We start from the raw sequence: 27,806 nt of genomic DNA on the forward strand, positions 1-27,806 counted from the left end.
TTTATTTGTTTAAAATATATGTTTATAATTATCTTAGATGAAGAAGTACCAAGTGTGCATTTAGATACCGCTTATTTTACTGAAAACTGAAAACAATAATAAAATAATAAAATAATTACTGTTCATGTACGGGTTACTGTTCATATGCTGACTTGCACTGTTCATGGCAACTTACTCTAAACGCAGACGCAAAAATCCTTACCCAAACAAAGCTCAAGTATCTTAAACATAAGGATGATTACATATGTTAGTAATAGACATCAAAAAAATAAATTGACAACTAGTACAAAAAAGTAAATTATATCTTTACATTAATCAATTTTTTAGTTTAACTAGTTAAATATTTTTTACTTATATTAATATCTTTTTGGGAATTTATTTTATCTTCAACTTTTTTGTGTTTTGCCCAAAATCTTAACAGCGAGCTAAAGTTGTGTGGGCCTTGCCTTGCTTGAGAAAGTCCAGTCACTTTGGTGGGCCTATTCGGTGTTGACCCACAGACACATGTCCAGCCCACCTGCTATGATCTGAGGAAAATGTTAGAAACTTTAGAATTGATTTATACGTGGGTTTGACGTTTTGTGGTTATGCGTGACAGATCACGATGACTTGTCTCTCTATTCTGAATAAACGTAAAGAGTGCAATATGAAGTTATGAATACAACTTTTAAGTCTGTCAAAAAGCAATATAAACGCAACTTTACAACTGGCCACCACCAAAAAGTAAACAGTAAACTTATGAACATCTGTTTGTATATGTCTGGAATGTCTTGCATCTGTCTTAAAGCTATTTAAGCGTGCTAGTGAATAGTGATTTGTTATAGTGATCTGTCACAATTGTCTGTCCTTTTTGGATCTGTCTGATAATAGTTATAGTAGCTATTCTGTCATTATATCGGTTAGTCAGACTCCTTTAAAAATCACTACTTGAATACACTATTATTGCTTACCTTGCATTCTAAAGGATGTTGTCTTTATTCAGACGCCTTCATGCTCTGTTTGAAATCTTTAATAAAAATTTCTGTTTTGGCGAAATTCGGTTTGAGATTGTAGCCTTAGAATGGCTATCTTGCTTGCCAGGTAATTGACCGTTAACTTTAAAATTAACAAATTAATATAGCGCAAGTACGACTTAGTTAAAGGCCTTCATGCAACTGGTGATCAAATTTGGGGATTGTAGTTTCAAATACTTCTGAAGGGGTTTATCCAAAGGGTTCTATTTGAAGGCTATTTATCTCTAAGAGGGATTCAAATACTTCTGAGAATGATAATCTTAGCATAAAATTTTTAAAACTTTAAATAAACTTTTTGAAAATAATCTTTCTAAAAACAAACTTTAAATAAATTATGTATTTCAAATAATATGTATACATGTATACACATAAGTGCTACTGGGTAGAACTTATAGTATCATCTATCTTTGGATTTGTAGTAGTAATCTCATTTGTAGTAATCTAATCATTGTCTGCTATTGGCTCATCAATATTTATGTCCTTAAATATTGAGATTTCTTTTAGCAAATATATATCCTTAGGGATTGGAGGTAGGATGAACTTAAAAAATACTTCTGTTTCCAAAATATTAGTACATATTCCATTGTCTATTGTGGAAAAAGGATAAAGTAAAGCCAAAAAAGGATTCCCTAGAATAACTTTAGAGGACAACTTTTCTGCTAAGAAGAAAGGTGTCCTAAAATTGATTCTATTATTATATATGTATGTCTTTGTCAATTTATTATTTATAAGTCTATCACCATTAGCCTAAGTTAATCTACCTGTTGTTGATTCATAATATTTGGAACGTATTAATCCTTCATGTATGCAATTAATGCAGCACCAAAATCAACAAGTGCAACAATTGTTATCAAGAATTCTTTATGAACAACCAAAGTTATTTCAGTATACCATTTTTGGATTATCATTCTGTCAATTATATTTAAAAATTCATCTTTATGAAAACTTTTATCCATATAATTATTTCTGTCAGGAAGAGAGGAGTCTGTCAAGGATTCATTACCATATCTAATTCTATCTTTTACACTAATTACTTGTGTGGCTATCTGCTCAATCATGTCTTTTAAAATGAAATTTTATGATTTTAATTGTTTTATTTCTTTTCTTAGATTATTGATATCTGTCTGTAAATCTGTTACTGTTACAAGTTTACTAGGTTTAAATCTATAGTAATTTCTGCATAATTGTAGGTTGACTTATAATCTTTCAAATCTATTTCAAATCTGTCAGTTTGAGTTAAAGATTCTTTTAGTTTAGACAAATAACCCTTCTTAGACTGTAAATTTGGAAGTTTTTCTATTAAATCCATTATTATATCTTCTTATTTTGTTAAAACACTTATTTTTAATTTTCTTTTACAATAACAGTTATCAGGATTATTGCAATTACATAATTTAACTTTTCCATTATCTAAAGAAATATCTGTTGATGATGAGGTGATACCACAATTATCTATCTGGTGGATTTCATTATCTGTTTCATCACTATCTGTCTATTCTAGTATACTCATTATCTTATCTTTTAATTTTCCTGATATGTCAAGTTTATTTATCTTTCTTTAAAAGTTACAGTATCTACTAGTATGTCCCTTTTTGCCACATTTGAAGAAAATAATGTCATTCTCTCTATATCTATCACGTTTCTTTCTTTTCTTTAGACCTACTTTTATTATATCTTCTATTATTGGTTTTATATCTGTCAAAACCATATTGCTCACAAAAAGTTCCTAGCTCCTTTTTAGCATATCTTTTGTCTTTCTCTATTTGATTTTTTAGCCTTAAATCATTACACAACCATAGACCTGTTTTATTGATTGAGGATATTATGTCACCATATGTTAAGCTAGGATAGTCTATAGTTCCATCATTATTGGCTAAATCAAGTCTAACTTTTTGAGCAAAAAAATAAGGTTGACCAGCAATAAATTTTTCTTCCCAGTAGAATTGTTGACAGTCATTTCTACTTAAAACTTTTGAAATAAGAACATCTTTATACCATCTAAAGTCTGAAAGTTGTGGACATCTTAAATTAATTAAAACATCTGAAGCTCTTTCTTTATATTGATTAGGACCTCCAACAAAATGTTTAGTTATAGTAAAAATTAAAGTATTGACTACATCTTGTGAAGCCTGTTTATCTGTCATTATAACACTTTCGTCTGTTTCTCTTTTAACAGCTGTCAATATTTGATTTCTGTCATCATTATTTAAATAGTGATCCCACCATCTGACTAACACAAAATTTGACCTATCTATTAAAAGCATAAAGAGCATATAATCCAACAATTAGATTTTCAAAATATGTAGCAATATTAATTTTTTTTAAAGAAAGTTTTAGCCTCATGCTACAATTAATTTTATAGCCAAATTTTGTTATTTTTTTTTATTTGTTAAAAATATATGTTTATAATTATCTTAAACATAAGGATGATTACATATATTAAATCTCAATTTTAGTAATAGACATCAAAAAAATAAATTGACAACTAGTACAAAAAAGTAAATTATATCTTTACAAAAAAGTAAATTATATTAATATCTTTTTGGGAATTTATTTTATCTTCAACTTTTTTGTGTTTTGCCCAAAATCTTAACAGCGAGCTAAAGTAGTGTCGGCCTTGCCTTGCTTGAGAAAGTCCAGTCACTTTGGTGGGCCTATTGGGTGTTGACCCAGTGACACATATCCAGCCCACCTGCTATGATCTGAGGAAAATGTTAGAAACTTCAGAATTGATTTACATGGGTTTGACGTTTTGTGGTTATGTGTGACAGATCACGATGACTTGTCTCTCTATTCTGAATAAATGTAAAGAGTGCAATATGAAATTATGAATACAACTTTTATGTCTGTCAAAAAGCAATATAAACGCAACTTTATAGCTGGCCACCACTAAGATGTAATCTTTCTCTCTCTTTTCCTGATGAACGCAGAACGTGTAGAGTGTTATTTGATTTCCATCTAATTTCCATCAAAGTACTTCTCCTCAAAAAAAAAAAAAAAAAAAAAAAAGTTTTCTGAAAAGCAAAATAAAGTGTACACAAAAAAAAACTTTATACCTGTTACCAGGAACTTTATCCTTTCTCTTTTTCTTTTATGTTTTAGTAAATTACTTGGCTATTGCGCTAATTAAGTTAGATAATACTTTATACGTATATAAGTGCATAGAGTGTGAGGGTGAGAGTTAGGATTTAAGTCTTTAAAATGGAATTTTACACACATATACACAGATCAGACTAAAGTAGAATTTCTATTCTATAAAAAAAAAAATTACCTAACAAACTTATTTATATTCTAAAACTACAACTTTACACAATATATTTTTATTAGATGTAAATTTTGAAAAATTTACGGTTGGATTACATTTTTTTCTCAATCTTTTATGTTTGCAAAATTCCCGAAAAGATAAAATAAATAGGTATGCTATCAATTAAATGTTTAAATTTTAAATTTTTATAGTTTAAAATTATACAGAATAAAAATTTATATACCAAATAGTAAATAAAATCCAATTGACTGTTAAAAACATAAAGAACATCAATGATACAATAGTTAAATTTTCAAAAAATATAGTCATTAATTGTTTAAGTAAGAGTTGTAACCTAAATTATAATTAAGTTTCTAGTGAAATTTTGTCCAATTAAATTATCTCATGGGCCACGCTTTAAAGGACCTAAAAAAGCAAAGTCAAGACTCAAGAGTAATAAAGGCGTTCAAGAATAGTCAGGACTAGTAACCAAAAAAAAAAAAAACAGTTGGGGTAGTGAGGATAAAAGAAAAGGTTTGTAATCATTTTTTGAGAGCATTGCCTAAGAACAAAAACAAATACTAGTATAAAATAGAAAGTTGTTCTTTAAATTAGAACTGTATCCAGAAGCGTTATTTCAGGTTATAGAGCTTCAACAACAACAGAAGTTCTGCAATTCTCCAAATTTGTAAGTTATTACTTTTCTTGCACATATCTATGTCTTCTACTTCCCTCCTTGAAATTTTACATCCACAACAAAGTTTTTTTTGCTCCTCTAATTTATTTTACTTCAATTTGAAATTGTAATGGAACTTCTTAATGGTTCAAGATTTATCAAGATATGGTACGATTTATTCCTTTGAAACAGATGGTGGCCACTAGGGTCATTAGGATATTGAACTTGCCTGCATTCTTGTCCCAAGAGTAAGGGAGTAGCGACACTAATTTAGAGTCTATTTGCTGGACACACTTAAGTTGTTGACATTTTAAAGTTCAAAAAACAAAAAGGGGGTTTGGAGACTGATCCTCATGCTTGATCTAGTTCCTCTAGTTAAAGAGACATGGTAGTTAATTTGAATTGGTAAAAACATTGTATAAATGATGTTAAAGCTTCTTTCTATGAATGTTTTTTTCTCTCAGCTCTCATTTTCAAGGAAGCAAATGCTTTAGCTAAATTTGTTGCTCCTCTCAAATCCTGTGTTGTTTGTTGTAATAACAAGAATTCCTTGCATACCTTACTTTTGCCAAAAGACTTGAAAAGTTTTCAGTTTTTAAACAACATTACACGTATTTTTATACATTTTTTTACATACACGTATTTTCACACATATTTTTAAACAACAAAACATATAATTTTAAGTACATGTACCAAACACCCCCTATAAGTCTTTGTAGGTCTCTTTTATTTAGTATTATTATTATGGGCAAAACTTAGATACAGTACCTTAGGTACAGTATCTTAGTACTCCTTTTAAAATTAAAACACCTGTACGCTTACTTAACAGTAACACTGCCGTTTTCTTCCGTTTATTTTTCCCCTTTTATTATTATTATTATTTTAATCAATTTGATAACTTTCGGTCTTGCTTTTGACTTGGGAGATGCCTAGAAGGAGAGGGCAACGTGGATGAAAAATGATTTCTTTTTCTTTTTTTTCATAAATCAATAATTAGCGGAGGAAGGATTAAAATCTTTAAAATTTTAATCGAAAATATCAAGAAATGTTAATTAGTTGAGTTAAAAGGGTTAGCATGCAAAGGAGTTTTATTTGTTTGGAACTACTAAATGACTTCCTTGTTTTTTCATTGGCTACAAGTTATTTCTTTTACGTTTAGCGTTTTTGTGTATCTACCAGAGTTCTTCCATGATTAAGAACCAAATACATAAAAATCTAGAAACTTGGCTCTAAAGATTGGGAAATCAACAAACGATGACAGGTGATGATTCTTGAGAAGGCAAGGCTACAAGTCTACAACTAAGAAAAAGAAAAGAAGTATACCCTGTTTTGCCAAAAGAAAAGAAGTATTCATAGTTTTTTTAATTATTTTTTTAATTTTTTTTAATATCAATTTGAGAACTTTCAGTGGTCCTTTTCACTAGAAGATGCCGAGAAGAAAGAGAAGGCATCTTGACAAAAGAAAAAGAAAAAGAAAAATAAAGATTTGTTGACTAGACTTACAACAGTTAAAGCCTAGAGGGTGTGATTCTTGAATGCTCACCCCTTTAATCAACCAATTAGATGGGGAAGGCTTTATCTTTTCAGTTATAATAATTGTATATATTTATAAAAAAAATTATATATATTATAAAAAAAATCGTTACATTTAAACAAAATTGTTGTGGTGGTTTTGCTAGGACGATTCCTGGAAAAGAAGGGTCACTTGCACACCTACTTCTGTTTAAAGGAAAATAAAAAGAGGTTCTTTTGTCAGTAGGAAATAAATTCCTGTGTTCAAGAATGATCAACCAGTTTAGTAAGAGAGAAAAAAAAGTTGGAAGGCCGTATTGTTTCAAGCTGCTTTTGAGCATTACAAGTTGACAACCACTGCTACAATTCCTTGAATCTGTAAGTTTTCACTTTTCAAACACATCTATCTCTTTTATTTTCTTCTTCCCTAGTTATTTACTTTCCGCATACATCCTTCAAATTGTTTTTTTACTTATTTATTTTTATTTATTTTTTATCCTTATTGTGGTTCAAGATTTACCAACAAATTTCCATTGGCTTCAATGAGTACTCAAGAAGCCTCACGGTTGACATCATCTTCTTCTTCTTCTTCAAGATCGTGGATATATGATGTTTTCCTTAGTTTCAGAGGCATGGACACACGCAATACTTTCACGGACCATCTATATGCTACTTTGCAACGCTCAGGTATTTACACTTTTAGAGACAATGATAGGCTTGAGAGAGGAAAATCCATTTCACCAGAACTCTTGGAAGCAATAGAAAAATCTAGAATTTCTGTTGTAATTCTCTCAAGAAACTATGCATCTTCAACATGGTGTTTGGATGAACTTACAAAGATCATTCAGTGCATGAAAGTGATGGGAATGACAGTTCTACCTATATTTTATCATGTGAACCCATCTGATGTACGCAATCAAAGAGAAACTTTTGCGCAAGCCTTTGCTGAGCATGAAGAACGTTTGAAGGATAACATGGAAAAGGTGCAAACTTGGAGGGCTACTTTGAGTGAAGTGGCTAATCTCTCTGGATGGCATTCACAAGATAGGTAATGGAATTTGAAAATTTTGTAATGTTTCAAACAACTCTTCCTATATATACCATGAATTACGTCATCTACAATAAAATATTTTGACTATAATATATGTTGTGTTAAATCCACCCACACAATATATGATAGGTAATTTATATTACTATAAAGTATAAACAGAGTAAGAGTAAGATTCGATGGTTTCATCCTTTACTTTATCAAGAAATACCTCATTAAATAGTTTAAAATAAAACGATAGAATATGAAGTATAGAATATGATAAGGTGAAAATTGTTAAATAAGAAGATTCAGAATAAATCTCAAGTTTTGGAAAGTGGGAGAAAAAGTAAGAATAACATAGAGGGTTTTGTAAAAAAAAAATTAGAATATACCAAACGTAATTACTAAAAAAATATAATTTAGAACCCAATAGCGTAGACTATGGATTAACATGTTGACCGTAATCAAATTTCATAAAAGTCGAGAGTTAAAAATTTGATATATCGTACAACCACTACAAGTATCTCCAAATCTAAAAGCATGAAAACGTAAAGAGTACACAGAGATTTGGCTAAAAAGTTATAAAAAATAAAATTAAAAATTAAAAAAACAAACAAACAAACCAGCCAATTCACCTCCCACTATAGTTGCTGCAAAACTCTAGAATTCTTCTAAAAAACACTCCTCAAAAAGTGAACTTGTTTCAAATTATCAGAACTTTGATGCTCTAAAGTCTAAAAAACTTTGGGATGGAAAAACTAATTGCGCTTTTAATTATTAGAACTTTGATGCTCTTAATCTTAAAGAACTCTTTGGATGGAAAAACTAATGAACACACTAGTATGGTTAACAACTTTTGTGGTTTTGCAATAAATCAAATTAGGCTCAAGATTGAAAAGGTATAGGGAAGATTTTTTTTTTTTTTTTATTTATTTATTTTTATTTAGGCTCAATGAAAGAAGGCTCTCTTTAAATAGTTTGCCCAGTATCAAGTCAAGGAGTAACATTGAAAAATTAGGTTAAGTTCTTAGACTAGAAAAGAAAGTTAACTTTTTACTGAAATCACAATTGAGCGAACTTATTTAAGTTTGAGTCAATAAAATGTCAAGCGAGACTTCGTAAACTTTTTGTATGAAGTTCACTCTAATGAGTCTTCTCAGAATCTCAAACTTGATTTCTTCAATGTTGCTCCTTGACTTGATACTAAGAAAACTATTTAAATACAACCCACTATAACACTTATTAAACTCAACACAGGAATTAGCCAACACAAATGTAAAACCTAACAATTACAAATAAAGTAGCAATAGAATTAAAGACAGTTATTATAACTAGCTTGTAATCCCGTGCATATGTATGGATACACTTAAAAGTATACAATAAGATGCATATTATAATTCTTATATATATAATTTAAATACTATTGATAGTCATTTTTATATTTTGTTAATTCTTTTAAAAAATTTGTAAGGATATTATTAGGTATAAAATGTAAATTGTCCTTTTTTTTTTTAATTATTGTGAAGCACTTTTTTTTTTTAACGATTCATTTATTCTAGACTCATCGGTTTTTGTACTTAATAACTCATTTGGATAAATATTTATGATGTGGTCCCATTTTTTATTCTAAAATTCAGAAATAAAAATCTTTGATAATAAATAATTTAGGACACATGGCGCAACATTAGAACTCTAATTTGAAATTTTAATTTGAAATTCTAATTTGAGTTTCTCTTAGTTTTACCTATTATTATATATAGAGATTAGGAAAAATAAAATTCTATTAAAAAGAGCTTTAAAATTGAATTGTGTAAAATTATAAACATAGTGGTGACTAGTGAGGGCCTTAATTTAGCCAAATATTTTTTTTTTTTAAAGAAAAAGAAAATAGTCACTGAGATTTAATATTAAAAAAGAAAGTTGTTTTATACACGTTGTATGTGTATCTTTTTTCTTTTTAAAGAAACAAACACATACATAAGAGAGAGGGAAATGTATGTGTATCTTGTAGTTCACTACATAAGAGCTTTATATGTAACACAAAGTGCTTATGTTTATGACTTACTATTTCATAAAATTTGGTTTAAACTAAACTTTATTGTCAAATCTTCAAGACGTTTAAATACAATTTCAAAATTCAAACTATACAATTTCAATAAAGTCTACTATCGATTCCTCTCAAAAAGAAAAGACTATACAATTAAAAGTTAGTAAAAGATTTTCAAGTTACTTTATTCATCTATCATAGTTTTTATGTAGTTAACTTTTTTTCTTTGTCTTTTTTTTTTTTTTGAGAAATTTTATGTAGTTAACTTAGTCTTGAATAATCAAAATTTTCACAACGTAACTTAGGTTATTATTTTATTTTCATTACCTATTTTATTATTCAATTTAATGATAAAGGTGAGATATTTATGTTTTGAAAGTTCAAAAGTTACAATGGTGGAGGGAAGATTTGAACTCCAAACATCTCTATTAGAAATATAAAAAGATGTTAATTGAAATACAAAGCTCTTTAACATATAAGTGAAAAATTTTCCTTAATAACATTCAGGGACAGACCTAGGTGGGGGCCCAAGGGGCCCGGGCCCCCTCGGGTCCAAATATTTTTTTGTTTTTTATAGTTATTCTATATTTTATTTTTGTAGCTGGACCCCCTTTCTTTCAAATCAATCTAGCTAATCTAACTCAAATAGCAACTATCAAATCCAAAAACTTAACAAAAAAAAAAAAAAAAAATATTCACAATAGTGATTGTATTTTAGCAAAAAAACTATTTTACCACCAAAAAACAAAAAAAAATTATGTGTTATTAGAGAAGCTAAAGCTAAGCTTTTTTGCAATTGTAATAAACTGGAATAAATACTAGTTAACTGTAGCATGTTATTAAAAATAAAATATAATATTTTATTAAGATTATATCTCTTCCTTCAATTAAAAAACTAAAATTCTCTCTCTTCCTTATTATTTTAATGAGTTTTTTTTTTTATATTATTTTGAATGAAGTGATAAAAAAAAAAATAGAACATTTGATATTTGATGTATTGTAAAGTGAGGTGGTAAAATAGATAAAGTAGTTTTTTGAGATAATAAAAGCTAAAATTTTTAGCACCACCACTGTGAATGCTCTACTTCAAAAAAAAAAAAAATCATAGCCAGCCTAGTATTAAAAAAAAATTATTTTGTTTTTGTTTTTTATCTTTTTTGGTAGATGATTGCATCTTAATGTATTTAGAAGCAATAATTTTGTGTATTTATAATTTTTTAATACTATATGAATGTCTATTTGGAGTTTATTTATTTATTTTTTATTTATATATACTCCAGCCCCTACCAGCTTATAATCCTGGGTTCGTCTCTGATAACATATATTAACTTTTAATGAAATTCTGTTTGCACTGTGCACTAGTAGTATATAAAATAGAAAATTATTTTATGCATCAATAGTTTGAGATGCACTTGGACTTTGTTGAGCCCCGAAAAGATTAACCAGGAAAAGATGAACAAATATACTTGCTTCATGTACAATTTTTGATTGCATGATTTATTTGAAATGTACAGTAGCTCAAGCAATTATAAATTCTTGTGGCAACTCTATTTAAAGTGTATTTGGATACCGCTTATTTTACTAAAACTGAAAAATTATTACTGAAAGTACTGTAAATAAATGTAAAAGTTAGTTGAAATAGTACAGTGTGGCTCATAAATAGTGCCAAAAAGTGCAGTGGGACTCATAAATAGTTGCAAAAATAAGCTAAATAGTGAAATAATTTTAATTTTTAATCCTAACCCAAACACACACTTAATATCATATTCTCTTTTTTCTTCCGAAGAAAGGAATTTTATTAGTTGTTGACTAACTCATTTGCTTATGAAAAAGAAGAGAGAGAGAGATTGAAAGAATTGTCAAACTTATATGTGGAAACAGAACCGTCCAAAAAAAAAAAAAAGGAAATTTGGTAAACTCATTATAAATCACTTGTTGTAATAGTAGAAGTTCTAACACTAATTTGTTGTGAAAAACATGTTAACGTAATTTGACAAACTCTAGTTACTCTATGCCTACATTCAAGAGCAACATTAACAAAAAAAAAAAATGATACATTCACAACATATTCATAATAAATTTTATGTGACAAGTTGCTACTGATTGTCTTATTTTAATATGGGTTCAAATTAAAACTGGTAACAACCTGTCATCTAGAATTTGTTGTGAAAATTTTGTAAACGTAGTATAGCTCGCAAAAAATCTCACTAACAGTTATGAGAAAATATAACTGCACTCCCAACTCTCATAAAGATAAACTAAAGCAAGTTATCATATCACCCAAAGGTGTTCTTTCAAATTACAATAACAGACTAGACACATTAAAATTAGAAAAAAATTTGTCACTAAAGTCTCACATGCACCAAAATTATATGTTCAAACTCCTTCCGCTTATATATTAAACTTTTAATACCTATTCTTCGGTGAAAGAAAAACATAAAATTATTCTTGTTGACAAATAATAAACTTTTATTCTATCCCAATAAAATTCAAATAAGTAATCAAGTTAAACTAGGAACCTTTAAAATATGCCAAAGGTCTTATAGCTAAATTGGCACCTTCCCATGTACAAAGTGCTTGGGGGTCTAAGGGGGAAATGGTTCGAACTGCGGGGTTAACAGCATGTTATAATTATGTCTAAAAAAAAAGAACCTTTAAAATATTAGTGGGTTAGACTTAACCCCGAGTATTAAATGGTAAAAGTTATATTCAATTCAAGTAATTTGGCTGCACGTTAACACTTCACCTTTTCATTTTATAATTTTTTATTTCCATATGGGCAATATTTAACTCAATTAAACACAACAGAACACAAAGTGTCATTTTTTTATTTATTGTTTATTTACTTTTATATAGTTTTCACTTATAACCTATGATGTCGGCTCTTAATAATTGTTTTGCATCATCAGACTAAGACTCTAATTGGTTTTTTTGTGTAGATGTCGAATCCCAAATCATAGGTTATTTGACGATAAAAGATTTTACCAATTAAGTAAGTAGAACCCCAAGTGGCCTTTGTTTCAAGAGAACACATCTATATACATATATATATAGCCAAAACTGAGAGAAAATCAAATTAGATTTTGAATTGGAATTCAATTAGAGTCTAATTTTGAGTCATGTTTCTCATCTAATCTAATCTAAGCTTTTAAATTTTTGATCCAAGTAAGTTAATTTAGTGTAAAAATTGGATTTTAAATAAAGTTTAATTTTACGCCACGTGTTCCATCTAATCTAAATTGGGCAGATTAGAACTTATCCACTTGTGGTTTGGTTGAAATTTAAGTTGCCTACTTATGGTTTGAAATTTAACACTTTACCCACCTGAGATTAGCTCAGTTAGAGTTCTGTAACTCACTTCTGTTAAAAACATGGCTAAATATGTAATTTTGCTCAACTTTTATGTCTCTTTCCTTCAAAAACATAAAAAACATAAAAATACGAGATCAAATAAGATCAAAAAGAATCCAACGAAACACTTGCATCATGGATTTTAAACCAGAGGTAGACAACTTAAATTTCGGTAGAAACCATAGGTGGGTAAAATATAATTTACCTATATGAATTTTTTCTAATTTTTGTGTCAAATGAGTTAATTCAATGTAGAAAATGAGGAGTCCAATATAAATAAACCTAGTGTGTGTATACATACATATATATATATATATATATATATAAAATTAAAACCAAATCTTAGTGAAACTTTCATTAGAATCAAAATTAGATTTTGCCTTTGTCATCTTTTCATACAAATTAAATTGTTTAGATTTTTGCTGTTATTTCTTTTTTCTAAACTAATGAGTATATATATATATATATATATATATTTATATATATATATATATATTTTATTGTTTCTATTTAGATACTTTGTATGTAAAGATCTTGAATGTAACAAATTATAATTGAGCTGAACGAATTCATGCACCTATCCCAATTCAATTTAGGAGATACTATTGAATCATTTATTCTTTTATTTTGTGTTTTATTCAGTAGAATTTCACGAACAATGATAGTGAATTGATATTGTATATGTAGTGTTCAATAGTAATTTTCAAAATTATATACATAACAGTAGTGTAAGGAGAAACTTGATGCAACCAATATCATTATAATTGTAGGGAAAAATCATTTTAGTACTTCCAAATATTTTGGTTGAACTAATGTCCTATATATTTAATAACCTAAACTAGCATCAATAGCACCACTACAATTCATCATTTTTGTGCGTAAGCACGAATTACATACTAGTTTAGTTATAAAAGCAAATCTTACATTCAAAATATCTTTATTCTTTTGTGAACAAATGGGGAAAAAATCTTGATGTTGCTTATACCATCCTAGGTCGAAAACTTATCAGATTCGAAACCCACCTGAACATAGAAACATAGGTAGCAATGAAATTAGATTAAATCCAGCTAATGTGCAGATTTATAATATAGGGTATATATTGCATATGTCTCAAATTAAACCTGCGTTTCTTAAAGAATGAAACTAAACTAAATGCTACATTCAAATTTTATATTATAGTTTGTATGTAAATTTATTTGCTGGGATTCAGCTTTAATCAACCAAACTAAATGCAATATATCTACAAAATTTTCTACCTTGGGTCCTGTCATGGGAGGTTCAGACTCACTGCTTATTGTTTTCTCTTCATTGCAGGCCAGAGACAGAAGTTATTGAAGACATTGTGAAAGTGATATTAAATAAACTAATTAATACATGCTTAGTAGATACCAAGGGACTAGTAGGAATAGCTTCCAAAGTTGAGAAATTGATGTCACATTTAGCTATGGAGTCAAATAGTGATTGGATTATAGGAATTTGGGGGACTGGAGGAATGGGTAAAACAACTCTAGCAAGGGTTGTTTACAGTATGATTTCCAATCAATTTGAAGCATGTTGTTTTATTGCAAATGTCAGGGAAGTTTATGAAAAATATGGCATACTTCAGTTACAACAAAAACTTTTGGAAGATCTTTTGATTTTTAGAGATATTAATGTAAAAGATGTTGATAATAGAGTTCTCATGATCAAGAATAGGTTACGTCACAAAAAGATTCTTCTTGTTCTTGATGATGTAAATGAATTAGATCAATTAAACAAATTATTTGTGGAGCACAATTGTTTTGGTCCAGGTAGTAGAGTTATCATAACAACAAGAGATCTGCATTTGCTAAAAACATGTAAAGTAAATAAAATATATGAGATTGAAGGATTGAGTTATGATGAAGCTTTTCATCTTTTTAATTCAAAAGCTTTTGGCCAAGAGCATCCTCCTGAAGAATATCTAGGGTTGTCCCAAGCCTTTGTAGATTATGCTAATGGCCTTCCTTTAGCCATTGAGGTTTTGGGTTCCTTTCTGCATAATAGAAGTACATATGAATGGAAAAGTGAATTAAATAGGCTTAAAGAATTTCCTCAAAGAAAAATTATCAATGTACTTCAAATAAGTTTTGATGGACTAGAAGAAATAGAGAAGGAAATTTTCTTACATATAGCATGTTTCTTTAATCATAAAAATCAAGATACTATTAAAGCAATATTATATTGTCTTGAACTTTACCCTGAAATTGGATTAAGGGTTCTTACTGATAAATCACTCATTAAGTTTCAAGACAATCGATTGTGGATGCATGATTTAATCGAAGAAATGGGTCGAGATATAGTTCGTAGAGAGTGCCCGAGAGACCAACCTGGGAAGCGTAGTAGATTGTGGTTGTATAAAGATATTGACAATGTATTGACAAATAATACGGTAAGAGCTTATTGAAAGAACCCAAGGATATGCCTAATTAGTTCAACATAGTTTAGCATAAATTAGTTTTGATAATTATAAATTTTACAATTTACTAATCCATTTCGTTCATGATTATTAGGGAACAGAAGCAATTCAAGGCATCTTCTTACCATTTCTAGGAACAAAAGGGGCACATTGGAATCCTGAATCATTTTCAAAGATGAATCGTCTAAAACTCCTCATAATTGAAGATTCTTACCTCATGTATGATCCCAAAAATCTTCCTAATGGCTTAAGATATCTTAATTGGCGTGGATACCCTTCAAAATATTTGCCAACAAGTTTCCAACCAGTTGAGTTAATTGAACTTCACATGTGTTTTAGCAACATTGAACAACTTTGGATAGGATCAAAGGTAATAAATACCCTTCTACAACTTTTCTTTCAATAGTTTCATTAAACTATAAGGTTTTTGAAGCTAAAAATTATTTTGTCTTTTGGCTTTTTACAGGCTTGGGAGATGTTGAAAAAGCTTACTGTTCTTGATTTAAAAGGTTGTAAAAATCTCAAAAGTCTTCCAAGAAAATTTGAGATGGAGTCTCTAAAGATCCTTATTCTTTCCAACTGCTCAAAAATTAAAACAATTCCAGAATTTGGGGAGAATATGGGATGTGTAATAAAACTTTACTTGAAGGGCACTGCTATTACAAAACTACCCACATCAATTGGGAATTTGAGTGGCCTTGTTTCATTGGATGTAAGTGATTGTAAAAATCTTACGTCTCTTCCCAGCACCTTTTTTAGTTTGACGGGGGTTAAACATCTCAATCTTTCCGGCTGCTCAAAACTAATAGAGAACTTGGGGCGTGGTGAAAGTTTTGATGGGATCGGACAGATGCCTTTTTCTAATGCCATGTTCAAAACTTTAAAAAAAATAGCTTTCGGTGGATTTGAGCTTCTCCCTCTTTATCCATTGTCGAGAAGTTCCAAATCCATGGGCTTGCTATTGTCTTCTCTATTTGGTTTGTCTTCTTTGACCCTTTTGGATTTAAGTAATTGCAATCTCAAGGAAATCCCCTATGATATTGCTTGCTTATTCTCTTTAGAAGATTTAATTCTATGTGGAAATAATTTTAGTTGCCTTCCGGAAAGCATCGCTCAACTATCTAATCTGATTTGTTTGAGGGTGGATAATTGCACGAGTCTTCAATCCTTTCCAAAGCTTCCTTTAAATATGGGTTATGTTCAAGGATTTGGTTGTTCCTCATTGGAAACGGTACCGGATCTGTTGAGACCAAATTCTTCGTTTAAGCCAAAACTCGCTCTTTCAAATTGCAGCAAACTGACTGGCAATCAAGGATTCATTGACTTGTTTTTTGCAGTTATAAAAAAGTCTCCTCAGGTCTCTCTCTCTCTCTCTCTCTCTCTCTCTCTCTCTCTCTCATAGTTTTAAGCATCATCTTTGTATGTTTCAGGGACTCTCTCCTAACTGTGATGGGGAATGTTATGATGTTTTTTTCCCTGGAAGTGAAATGCCAGAGTGGTTTAGCCATCAATGTATGGGGAATGAAGTGAATATAATGGAACCTTTTTCTCATTTGTGTAATGACTGGATTGGGATTGCTGTTTGCGTTGCATTTTGTTCTCTTTCATGTCACCAAATTAATAACGGTCCAGTTCACATGTGGTTGAGAGTCAATGGAAAAGATATGTCTTTTGTAGATATAGATGGAAGACTTTCGGGTAATATGGTTGCTTTATCAGATCATATTTGGCTGTTGTATTTGCTTCCTGAAGCCATCTTGGAGGAGGACAGAAAATCATTGTGGGAATGTGATGCAAATGGATTCCGTGAGATTGGAATTAAAATTGATAACACAGATTCAGGCTTTGTGAAGAAATGCGGGTTGCGTGTGGTATACAAGAAAGACATTGAAGATCTCAATGGTAATGCGGTTCAGTGTAGCAACAACAGCATCATTCCTTATGAGGGCTTGAAAGAGTCCCTGAATTTATGGCCCATGGTAAATATTATGAGGAGTCAAGTCGGTACAAGGAATGTGGTGAAGAGCTAAGCAATTGGCAGGAATTACATGTAAGTCACTGTCATTGTCTTTCTTCTTAATTCAAGCTCTGTTGGTTGCTGCATTATCTTTTTATCTTCAGTATACATTTATAAATGGATTGCCCACCATATGTTTGATTACAGTTGTCAGTGAGTCTTCTAGCAGTTTGACTAGAATGAACAAAGAATGGCAAGAAATAGCTTTTTGTTGGAAAGTTTTAAATGCAGAAGAACTCATCAAACTTGGAAAGTTTTGGCTGCCAAGCGTACTAGTTTATTGTTCTATCTTATGTTGTTTTCTTCCAAACAACAAATACTGAATAATAGATAGTATTGAATAGTAATATTTCTAAATGGCCTTAGAAAAAACATCTTACCCCTAATCATCCCATGTGATGCTTCTGCAAAGGCATGGGTAAGACCTTAATATTATTTGAATCTCAATTAAAAGTGACAAATCTTTTTCCTCTGCATTTTGTTGGTTGCATACTTACATTTCATATTAAATTGATGACATGCCTTTATAACCATCCAAGTATATGCATATGGTTCTAGTTTTATCGAATTTCTCCAAAGGAATGTCCAATAAAATTGCTTAGGTTCTATGAAAGTTGTGGCAGATGTCCTAGTTAAAGATACATTCAGAGGGAATTCTGAATTAGTTTGGAAACTCAATAGCCAAAATGATGCTAAGAGAATTTTCTTAATTCCTGTTTGTATTGCTCACAAGCTCATAAAGCCTCATTCTAAATATGGGTCTTATTTTGGCTAAAAAGGAAAATGGTTGTTGCATACCAAGAATTGTAGAAACCAAGCTGGTAGGCCTTTTATTGGTCTTAATGGCATTGCAACCAGTTATGTAGGATACAATTACCTTCTAAAATGATTATCGTTTTCTGAATTTTTTTTCTTTTTTTAATTTTCTTCTTGTGAGGGTAGAATTGAGAAGACATCTGATGACTAATGTCCTTTGTGTCCAAGATACTGAAAACTTAGACCATATTTTCCCCCCTTGTCATGTAGAGAAATCTGGCTTGTTTGATCTGTTCATTAGAACGGATTTCATTCAGCCTTACTTGATTCAGGCATGGATGAAGATTTGGATGAAGGGTAACAAGGGCCATTGAGAAATCATAAAGTACTTTTTGCTGTCTTTTGTCTCTGATTTATGGTCTATTTGGATTTATGGGAACAAGGCAACAATGAATAAAGAATCTTTATCTGCCACTAATGTAGTGAAAGTATTGTCAAAGTTTGATTTCAATGTGCAGGGTAACTAACAGTTCAAAAACAAAGAAAAGCCTCAACAGCAGCAAGATAAGCAAGTCCACACCTTTAGAGAGTGTTCCAACTGGCAACCAACCACGTTGGATGAGAGCTGCAAGGGTAAGAGAAGGAAAGGGGATCCAGTTTCTTTCTGTAAAAATAGAGGTCCATGTCTGTGGCTGGTTTTTTCAGCTGGACTGTTAAAGATTCTATTGTGACAGCAACTTCATTGGCTTTTTTATGAAGCATTATTGAAGACTCTAGCTTTGGGATTTCTCTCTGTTAGTATTCTTAGAAGCAACAAAGATGGCAGAGTTACCTAATAGAGAGGCTGTGGTAAAGGACATTCAGCAGTTTACAAATGTTTGGGATTGACATGTGGATAGATGTTTTGGCAAAGCCTTGATCTCTAGCAACCATTGCCCCTAAGTCTTTATGAACAGTAGCTTGGATAATAGACAGAGAGCTCCTAATCTTCTAATCTTTTCTTCATGTGCTGTTTTGGTTCCTTTGTTTCAATGTACCCAAAAAAGAATGGCAAGAAAAGGTTTTTGTTGGTGTTTTAAAGGTAGTAGAAATCATGGGCTGGAAAGCTTTTACTGCCAAAGGTATTATTAATTTATTGTTTTACCCATGTTTCCATTCAAAATTATGCTTATGGGTTGTCCTCAGTTTAGAATTCCATTAGCACAAGCTGATTGGTTAGAAAAGGTATGACAAATTGACAGGTAATTCAAAATGAATAAACTAGAATTCTAATTCTTATATTTTTCCTTGTTGTCCTTTGCATATAATTTGGTTTTCTTTAATTTAAAGTATGAAAAAGGGGTTTTATTTGTTTGGAACTATTAAAATGCTTTCTTATTTCTTCTTGTCATCTAGAAATCTAGTTTGGTTAGATCTGTCCATTACTAATTTGGTCATGTATAGTAATAGTTTGATTTCTGTTAATGTCACATATAAATGCTTGTTGATTTTGATGGTCCTCTTCCTTCATTGGTGGAGCTCCTCTGTCAACGAGTGGTCTCATATTCCATTGCCTTGTGGAGCAGCGTTGTTGCCTTTATTTATCAAAAAAAAAAAAAAAAAAGTAATAGTTTGATTTCTATGTGCAGGTTAGCTAACAGTTCAGATTAAAGGAAATCCATGACAGTGGAAAAATAAGTCCAGACGTTTATAGTCTTCCAAATGGCAACCAATCTTGAAATGGGGAGGGGATTCAATTTTTTTTTTGTAAACATAGAGATAGGTGTATGGTCATGGCTGTTGTTTCAGCTAGGCCATTAAGGATTCTATATTTCTATGAAAGCAGCTGTTTTGTCTTTGTGTGAAGGAGCAAGGATTGTTGAAGCTGCAAGACAAGCCTGCAAGCCTTGGGATTTCTCTCTGTTAGTATTCTTAGAAGTAATGTCTTCTCATAAACTATATTACACTACAAAAATTAGTTGTCATGTTCAAATTGATATAAAAAGAAAAAAAAAAGCGAAGTTTTTTGGAGAGAATTAGTTCCATGTATCTTTTAGAACTTTGCTTGCAAATGTCATATTAGTCAATCAAGATTATCTACCTTTCTAAAAAAAAAATTTAAAAATTCTTATCTAGTTGAATAAATTTCGGTCAAAATTTGAACACTTGAACCCCTACTTTATTTATATAATAATTGAGTTGTTAACTTTACTGAAAACACTTTGTTATAATGAACAACTGAATGCTTGTCTCTAACATGATCATGATTATAGAAAACAATGGAAGAATACATGAAAATCATGTAGAAATACTGGATTGTCTTGGCCCTTACCATTAGGGGTTCTTATTGATAAATCTCCTGTAATGGTTAATGACAATGGTTAGTGGATGCATGATTTACAGCATGAAATGGGCAACAACATAGTTTATCAAGAGTTCCCTAAAGAGTTTGGAAAGCGTAGTAGAGTGTGGTTATATTTGTAGACATTAATAATGTTCTTACAAAAAATATAGTTAGAGGTTATCTTCAAAACTTGAGCAACGTACTATTTTATTTAGTTCAATAAACTTGGAGCGGTTTTGGTAATCTTAAATTTTGCAATTCATTAATCCTTTTATTCACTATAATGAACAAAAGCAATTAAAGACATAGCCTTAAAGTTGCTTGAACTAAAATAGGCATATTAGAATCCTGAGAGTCCTTTTAAAAAAGTACCATCTTAAATTGCTCGTAATGGATAATGTTCACCTGTTGTATAATCTTAAAACATCTTCCTAATGGCTTAAGCTTTCTCAATTAGTGTGGATACCCTTCAAAAAAAAATTTAAACAAGTTTCCATCCGATTAAGCAATTTTAAAAAACTTACTGAAATTCCAAACTTCATTGGAATCCTAGTCCTAAGAAATTGGTCCCTGAAGATTGTATTAATATTAATTTACCTAGGTGCACACATTAATTGAAGCTCATAAAAAAAATATTAAAAAAACTTAAATTTCTTAGTTGTAAACTCTCGATATTATCACCATAAAATTTCTAAACTCTGCACAAAAAAAAAAAAATTCTAATAACAAAAATTATTGAGTAGTCTCTCACGCCTCCCAGTCACGTGCCATTTTGGCGCCCAAATTTCCCCACAAATTCCAATCACTTGCCTCCTTGCTCTCATTCACTCTTTCATAAACACCCAGTACAACCAAAAATCATCAATTCCTCAAAGAAAATCCCCAAACCCATCTATATATATAATGTTAGGGTTTTTTTTTTTTTTTTCATTTTCGTATCTGAAACACAATGAAGCGACAAATTTCCAAAACTACTCGTAAAGATCCATCACCGATCATCGGAGCAACTTTACCACAACAATCACGTCGTCTCCGTGTAGTTCGGAGCTCCGATTTCCGCATTCCAAATCCAACTTCCCAATCAAACAAAGGTTCTCCTAGATCATTCATTTTTCTTTTCTTTTTTTCTTTGTGTAATTGGTTCAAATTTGATTAATTAACAAGTTTTAAGTTTCAATTAGGAAAGTTTTTTAGCACGGAAAATGGATTTATATATAAATAGGGTTTAGAAATTTCATAGAGAAAAATTAGGAAAGTAGAGTAGAATGTAGGTGCACTAAGAAACAAAGACAAAAGTGCGCATCACTAACTGGCCCATTTCATGTTCTTGCTTGCATTGATATTGATGCATGGCTTAAATGACTCACCAAAATGAAGATTGTTTTTGTTCAGGTCCTAGAATACTAATTTAAATAACTAAATAAATAAGGGTGTATCCCGAGGTAGATTCCTAAACTTGAAACTGTCACCTGTCGATTTTGGTGGAAAGCATGTATGCACCAAGGCTTGACTTTTATGCCTGAAAAAATCTAGTACCACATCCTTTTGCGCTAGAACTTTGCCATAATTCTAATGTGATAGATTGTGAGTAGTGAAAAAGTGGTGGGTCAATATAAAAGTAATAAGCAATTAATCATAGTTTACCACATAAGATAGTTGTGAAAAATTGTGCAGTCCTAGAATTACTCTTTATGCCTTGAATACTTATGCATAGTATTATTTTCATATTAGTTATTGAAACGCATTCTCTTGCGCTAAACAACAGATTTGACATGGGCTCTTTGGCATTTATATCGTGATTCTTTTTTTGGATTTTATTGCTTATATGAATTTTTATGGATGTGTTATTGTCATCCCTTGTATAATTTATTTGTTTGAATGTTACCAGGCAAATGCTTGGGCCTATATCTCTAATTTTTTTTCCACTGCACTTACCATTACGCACTATGGCATACTGCTTCACGACAAAATCATTTAAATTGAATTGTTGTTTCCTACTAATTTGTTTCATTTTTCATTTCCATGTAGATATCAGCTGCAGGAAAAGAGTAAAGCTTACAAATCTTGATGTTAATATTCCCTTAAGTTGCAGAAGAAATGCCTCTCCCACAGCTTTAGAAGGAAGACAGAGTCCGAGATGTAAGTTTCTACTGCTGACCATACATTGCTTTTCTTTTCTGGTGCTGCATATTCCTTGGGTTCTTGGTATTACTTGTTGTTTTCCTTTTCTTGAAGTAAAAATGTTTTTTCTCTTTGTGCTAAATGTTTAAATATATACAGGCTCTATTGTCATAATTATGTTGTATTTCTAGTGGTACCAATCAAAAGTAATTGGAACTCATGTTTGATAATATTAATCATTCCATTTGAATGTAACATGCAGCCGATGACCCCAAAACTTCCGAATTTGCATTTTTTAAGAAATTGAAGGAAAATGCAGGCCGCAAATACAAATCCCATACATTGCATAAAGAAGAAAACCAGTCAAAGAAGTTCAGAATTAGTGACTGTTCTGGAGGTAAATGTTCAGAAATGCATCTCAACCGCAATTTGGGTTTTTTTTTTTTTTTTTTTTTTTTTTCTCTGCCAGTCATAAAGGCTGGTATGAATTTATGTCTTCTTCTAGAAAATTTTATGTATATGAATCAGCCATACTTAAAATATTTAAAGGCAATGCACTTGTCTGAACATGATTATTTACTTGCTTTCTCTGTACTATGCAGGAAACCCAAACAGTGTCAAATTTAGCTGTAAGGACTTCAGTTCCTCATTACTTGCTGAAAATGTCACACCTAGTAACTTTAGCTCACACCTGTCACCTCTTGGTGGGGCATCAAAGAAATCAGGTATGTGTTGTAAAGTGGCTATTCTTTTTTTTCTTCTTTTAATGGTATGCTTCTGATTAGTATTTCTTTCTTGTTTATTCTATCAATAAAAAGGGAAGAAAATGATGACAACAAATTATTACTCCTAATTTTGGAATAATTTTACAGTAATCTTCCTTGTAAATAAATAGAGATTGTTCTCTGTAATTTGAACGTGAAATCTAATTTTTACTCCCTTTTTGTGATTTTATTATAACCTTTTAATATTGTGTGAAATAGCTCCTCTTCTAATGTCAAGAATGCACTGGCTTATCATTTCTAACATCTTTAAAAATGGCAGATATAAATGCAGTTACACTGACTTATAAACTGAAAAGAAAAAGGAAAAAAAAAAGGTTATATTGTACTGTCCTGAGACGACTTTTAGGGATATCACTTGGTACTCTGAATCCCTAGAAAAAATAATGCTAATTCTTTGTAGGAGGTGAATGCTGCTTCCTTCATTGTTGACCACTTGCTTCTCGGCAGTTGATTCCTGGTGATTCATATCTGTTGGTGCCCGTGCACTATGATACTTATGGGGGGCTATTTGACATGGATAGAATTAGAAAGCCATCTAGGAATGCTATTTTAGTAGGCTTGGGTGAGACGAATTTGTGATTTTAGTATTCCAAAAGGTGAGAGAGCACTATTAGGCTTCAACATTCTTAAGTAAAATATTCACCACCACTTTATTTAACCTCATCATCAGTATGGTGTTCTGCTTCATAATCTAATGTTACATGATTCATAGTATCTTTAATCATGATTTTTTGTACATTGTCATAATATCCTCGTTAATGTTCTCATTTTGTAAATGACGATGCCAAATTAGAACCACTAATGAACTTGCTCAGTTTGCAATATATCCCGTGGATTTGGAATCCAGAACTTTGAAATGATATTTTGACTTTTTTAATGGTTGGCAGAGGGAAATTCACCAGAAGCTTATTCAACCTCAGCAGGTATATGCTGCCTGCATACATGAAAATATTGAGAAATATAGCAATATGTTGAATCCTGGGGTTATGTATGCTTTGTTTGTTAGCTAATATCATGGAAGGAAAGGATGAGAAAAATATAGATTTTTTCAACTTATTAAGCATTTTGTTTCTAAATTCCAAAATTTATTTTATTCTTGGCAATCCCATGGAGTTCTATTGCTTGTTTAAGGTAGATTATAACAATCTGTCTCCACTTCCAAATCTCACAACTAGAGATGCTCGTGGAATGCTTTGCTGAATAGTCTTAAATGCTTGCAAGTCTTTATTTTTAGGGGGCCAGCACGGGCATGGAGAAATCTTTTCTAAAAAGAGGCATAAATTACGCAAATGGGTTGTAGAGACATCATATCCTCATATTGAAGAACTCTGTTCAAAGGGGTTAGACACATGACCATTTAATAAGTTTTCTCATTTTATTTTAGCCTCATTTCATGGACTTGTAGAAATTTTCTCAGGTATGATTTTGTGTCTTTGCTTCTCAGTCGCTTGTTCCCCGAGAGCAACAAAAACAGCGTATGTTCTTATTGCTTTCCATATGGATGTCACTTATTCTGTTGGTGTTGGTGATTAAGCTGAATAATTATTTCTCTGGCAGGGTTTTAAGAAATCAAAATCAAGGGAAGTTGAGATTGATACCAAATCTCAATTTCTCACTTCTTTGGAATTGCATAGTCAGCTCAAAAAATTAAGTCATATGCCTGCAAGGAACTATATGGAACTTGACCATGTTTCACACTTGGATGATGGTCCTTCATCTTGTTGGTTGAATAGATCACCAGAGGGGGTTCTCTCAAATGCAAGGAACTATATGGAACTTGACCATGTTTCACACTTGGATGATGGTCCTTCATCTTGTTGGTTGAATAGATCACCAGAGGGGGTTCTCTCAAATTTTTACACTCCCCCAATCGATGCCAGTATAGCATGTCTCGAGTATGAAATGAGAGAAACCGATTATGAAGTAGGAGGAAGAAGTCCAGTTCTATGCACTCAGTGTGATTCCACTTATGGCTTTCAATCTAAAAGATATGGATCTCTTGCATATAATCATCTCAAAGAACTGGATGACTTGCATTATCCAAAAAAATGTTTGATTAAAAGTGGGTCAAATCCTCTTCTTCTGGGTTGGGACTTTGGCAGGAATACAGAGGAAAGAAACTCGTCTAATACTCGTCAAAATACAGAGCTGAATCTGTATTCACCTTCATCAAGTTCCTTGGGTGGTTATCATCAGCACATTCTGGATGAAAGGGTAGGTGCAAAAGAGTTAAGTGAATCATCCTTCCTGTCAACAAATTCTCCAAATGTTATTTCATTCCCATGGTCCTATTCAGCCAACTATAATGAACTTGATTTTGGAAAACAAGTTGAAGACAAGGAAGATATAAATGCTGACTTTAACCATTTTCCTCTAGCTCTAACACTTGCACCAGACTATCTTACTCTGGCTGAAGATCACAAGAATGACACTAAATGCAAAGATAGCAGCATCTTCTTTTCTCCTCATAATCTTGATATAATGAGCAAGGTTTTTGGTGAGAGATATCATCATCCTGGTTTTGAAGGTGTCCTCGTCTCCTCTGGACTTGATTTTGATTTAGAATGGGATTGCCCATCATTAAGTGGTTCCTCAAGGAAGCATCATCCACCTGTCAATTGTACTTTTCAGTCTCCCAGAAATGAAGGAACATATTCATGCTTTTTACTCAAAGACAAGAGTGAAAGTTTCCTAGATGGTTCAAGTCATAGAGGAACCCTGAGTCATGTCAGTGATATTGTTAACATCCAAGACTTGTCATCATTTTATTTCCAAATGCCGCTAGAAAAAGACAGGCCATGCCCTTTGCTGCTCGATAAATCAAGCTGGGATGGAACTTGAGGACAAATTTATTATGATGATAGTAAAGATGCTTCCAAGCATTTTGGACATGCTCTTCATGCTTTCATTATGCTTAGTTGTAGCTGCACATTATTGTTAATGTAGCTACTTTGTTTACTGGAATTTTCCAATGTTTTAAAGATTTTAAGTATACGGGTCTATCAAGAGATTACTTGTGAATTTGACACTGCCTTGTCTATTGTCATATGTTGGGGGCAAGTTCAATCTCTCTTGTCATCTCTCAAAAGTTGTTTCTTGAGCCACACCCTGGCACAAGAAGCTACACTTGCCACATAATCTCAAAGAAGCCCACCCCTTAAATTGCAGTGACGTGGCAGTTTGTACACTGTTAAATAAAATCTGAACTGTGAGATGGACAAGACTAGGTATCAAAGAGGGTGGTGAAGCTTTGGAAGTAACCTTTAGAATCTTAACTTAGGGAGCAGGTGGACTCTAGCTCACATTTTTTTTTCTTTCAACTACCAAGAAAAGATAAAAAGTTATAGAACATGCTCACAATGGTTTACAAAAGTTCCGATGCATGTTTAGTCATATGCTTGCAAAAAATGAACCCCTCTCCTCTCCTGTAGTCCAGGTCTGCTATTATTAGTGCTAAGCAAGTCCATGGGGTTGTTTAGTAATCTAGTCTATTATTGCTTTGGCATGCTTCTTGTTTGCTAGGATTACTACTCTATCAAATCCCCGGCTTCTCTGACAGCAGCCAGTTTGGCATTTATTTGTAGGAGATCTGAGAGTATACCGATAGTACACGTGGTTTTTGTTATGTGAAGTTTAAGCTACCAACTCATGTCAGAATAAAATTGTTTAAAACTTCAATTTTATACTCCTACCAAATGTTTGCAGTTTAGAAGGGTTAACTAATCTTCACAATAGCAACACAGGGTTTGAGTTGATTTAGTGCACAAGGATGATATTGCTCTCTCTAGACCTCTACCTTGAAAAATTATATTGTGTTAAGATGTATGCAACAAGCTTCTCACAGTCTATGGTTTGTTCTTGTTTGGGATCTTGTGTTGATTCACCATGTGTCCAAATTCGATTAGAAATGGGCTCACCTAGCCTCACTGGCAGCTCTATAACAAAAATGAAATGACACCTTGGTTTTTCTAGTTTGCCCTTTGTAGTACCACTAAAACCGAGCCCGCTAAAAACGAAGTCAATACCACAAAATAAATAAATTCAGAAGACAATTGCATGGTTTATATAGACTGCGACCCTAATAATAATAATAATATACCAGAATTTTAAAAGTAACATTATAATGAATCCCTAACTATAAAAGGTCATTATCAACAAACCCTAATACTTGGAGTGTGGAAGCTGGGAAATCTAATGGTGAATCCGGTAGCCTCTACAACCAAGAAAGCTAGCGTTAAGGCTTGTGAGAATTGTATGAAGGGAGTTTGCAAAGCAAGAAAGCGAGGTAAGTAGAGCATTTGCGGCCGGTTTCTTCAAAAAAATTATATTTTACCATCTCAGAACCTACTTTATCAATTATATCATACCATTTTACAACATACTCAACATCCCAACTTTTATTTTCCTATACAATACATTAAAATAATATATCTACATAATAAAATATATAACCCAAAAAGTAGGAGAGAGAAATTTTGTTAGAATCATTAATAA

The 27,806-nt window shown here is 31.5% G+C and overlaps 2 protein-coding genes across 12 annotated transcripts; both read left to right on the forward strand.

Moving 5' to 3' along the window:
* The first annotated feature begins 4,761 nt into the window (after window positions 1–4,761).
* LOC126698685 (disease resistance protein RUN1-like) lies at window positions 4,762–19,363 on the forward strand. 3 transcript variants are annotated; one of them, XR_007646561.1, is made up of 9 exons: window positions 4,764–4,945; window positions 6,613–6,823; window positions 6,960–7,493; window positions 14,188–15,283; window positions 15,405–15,680; window positions 15,777–16,667; window positions 16,741–17,360; window positions 18,602–18,716; window positions 18,843–19,363. XR_007646561.1 is itself a non-coding variant. In XM_050396065.1 (8 exons), exons 3-7 carry the CDS (start codon window positions 6,988–6,990, stop codon window positions 17,338–17,340), a joined length of 3,369 nt encoding a protein of 1,122 aa, XP_050252022.1. In that variant the 5' UTR covers window positions 4,762–4,945; window positions 6,613–6,823; window positions 6,960–6,987; the 3' UTR covers window positions 17,341–17,360; window positions 18,354–18,401. The 3 variants fall into 3 exon arrangements, 2 of the variants coding, with proteins under 2 accessions (XP_050252022.1, XP_050252021.1); XM_050396065.1 differs by lacking the exons at window positions 18,602–18,716; window positions 18,843–19,363 and adding an exon at window positions 18,354–18,401 and having other exon boundaries at window positions 4,762–4,945; XM_050396064.1 differs by having other exon boundaries at window positions 18,602–19,363.
* Window positions 19,061–26,340, forward strand: LOC126698686 (uncharacterized). Of its 9 annotated transcripts, none has more exons than XM_050396070.1 (8): window positions 19,061–19,204; window positions 22,435–22,545; window positions 22,790–22,924; window positions 23,130–23,252; window positions 24,200–24,235; window positions 24,547–24,652; window positions 24,730–24,787; window positions 24,870–26,340. In XM_050396070.1, exons 1-8 carry the CDS (start codon window positions 19,177–19,179, stop codon window positions 26,151–26,153), a joined length of 1,881 nt encoding a protein of 626 aa, XP_050252027.1. In that variant the 5' UTR covers window positions 19,061–19,176; the 3' UTR covers window positions 26,154–26,340. The 9 variants fall into 9 exon arrangements, with proteins under 9 accessions (XP_050252027.1, XP_050252025.1, XP_050252026.1 ...); XM_050396066.1 differs by lacking the exon at window positions 19,061–19,204 and adding an exon at window positions 21,312–21,497; XM_050396067.1 differs by lacking the exon at window positions 19,061–19,204 and adding an exon at window positions 21,312–21,497 and having other exon boundaries at window positions 24,757–24,787.
* The last annotated feature ends 1,466 nt before the right edge of the window (window positions 26,341–27,806 follow it).

This window comes from Quercus robur, chromosome 9, assembly GCF_932294415.1.
Source record: "Quercus robur chromosome 9, dhQueRobu3.1, whole genome shotgun sequence".
Lineage (NCBI taxonomy): Eukaryota > Viridiplantae > Streptophyta > Magnoliopsida > Fagales > Fagaceae > Quercus > Quercus robur.

Bases quoted from the DNA above. Each gene is read 5' to 3' on its own strand.
- LOC126698685 (XM_050396065.1), top strand. From the start codon at position 6,988: ATGAGTACTCAAGAAGCCTCACGGTTGACATCATCTTCTTCTTCTTCT. The intron at 7,494-14,187 runs GTAATGGAATTT...TCTTCATTGCAG, and splicing joins GGATGGCATTCACAAGATAG to GCCAGAGACAGAAGTTATTG. The intron at 16,668-16,740 runs GTCTCTCTCTCT...TGTATGTTTCAG, and splicing joins TTATAAAAAAGTCTCCTCAG to GGACTCTCTCCTAACTGTGA.
- LOC126698686 (XM_050396066.1), top strand. From the start codon at position 21,356: ATGAAGCGACAAATTTCCAAAACTACTCGTAAAGATCCATCACCGATC. The intron at 21,498-22,434 runs GTTCTCCTAGAT...ATTTCCATGTAG, and splicing joins AACTTCCCAATCAAACAAAG to ATATCAGCTGCAGGAAAAGA. The intron at 22,925-23,129 runs GTAAATGTTCAG...TGTACTATGCAG, and splicing joins AATTAGTGACTGTTCTGGAG to GAAACCCAAACAGTGTCAAA.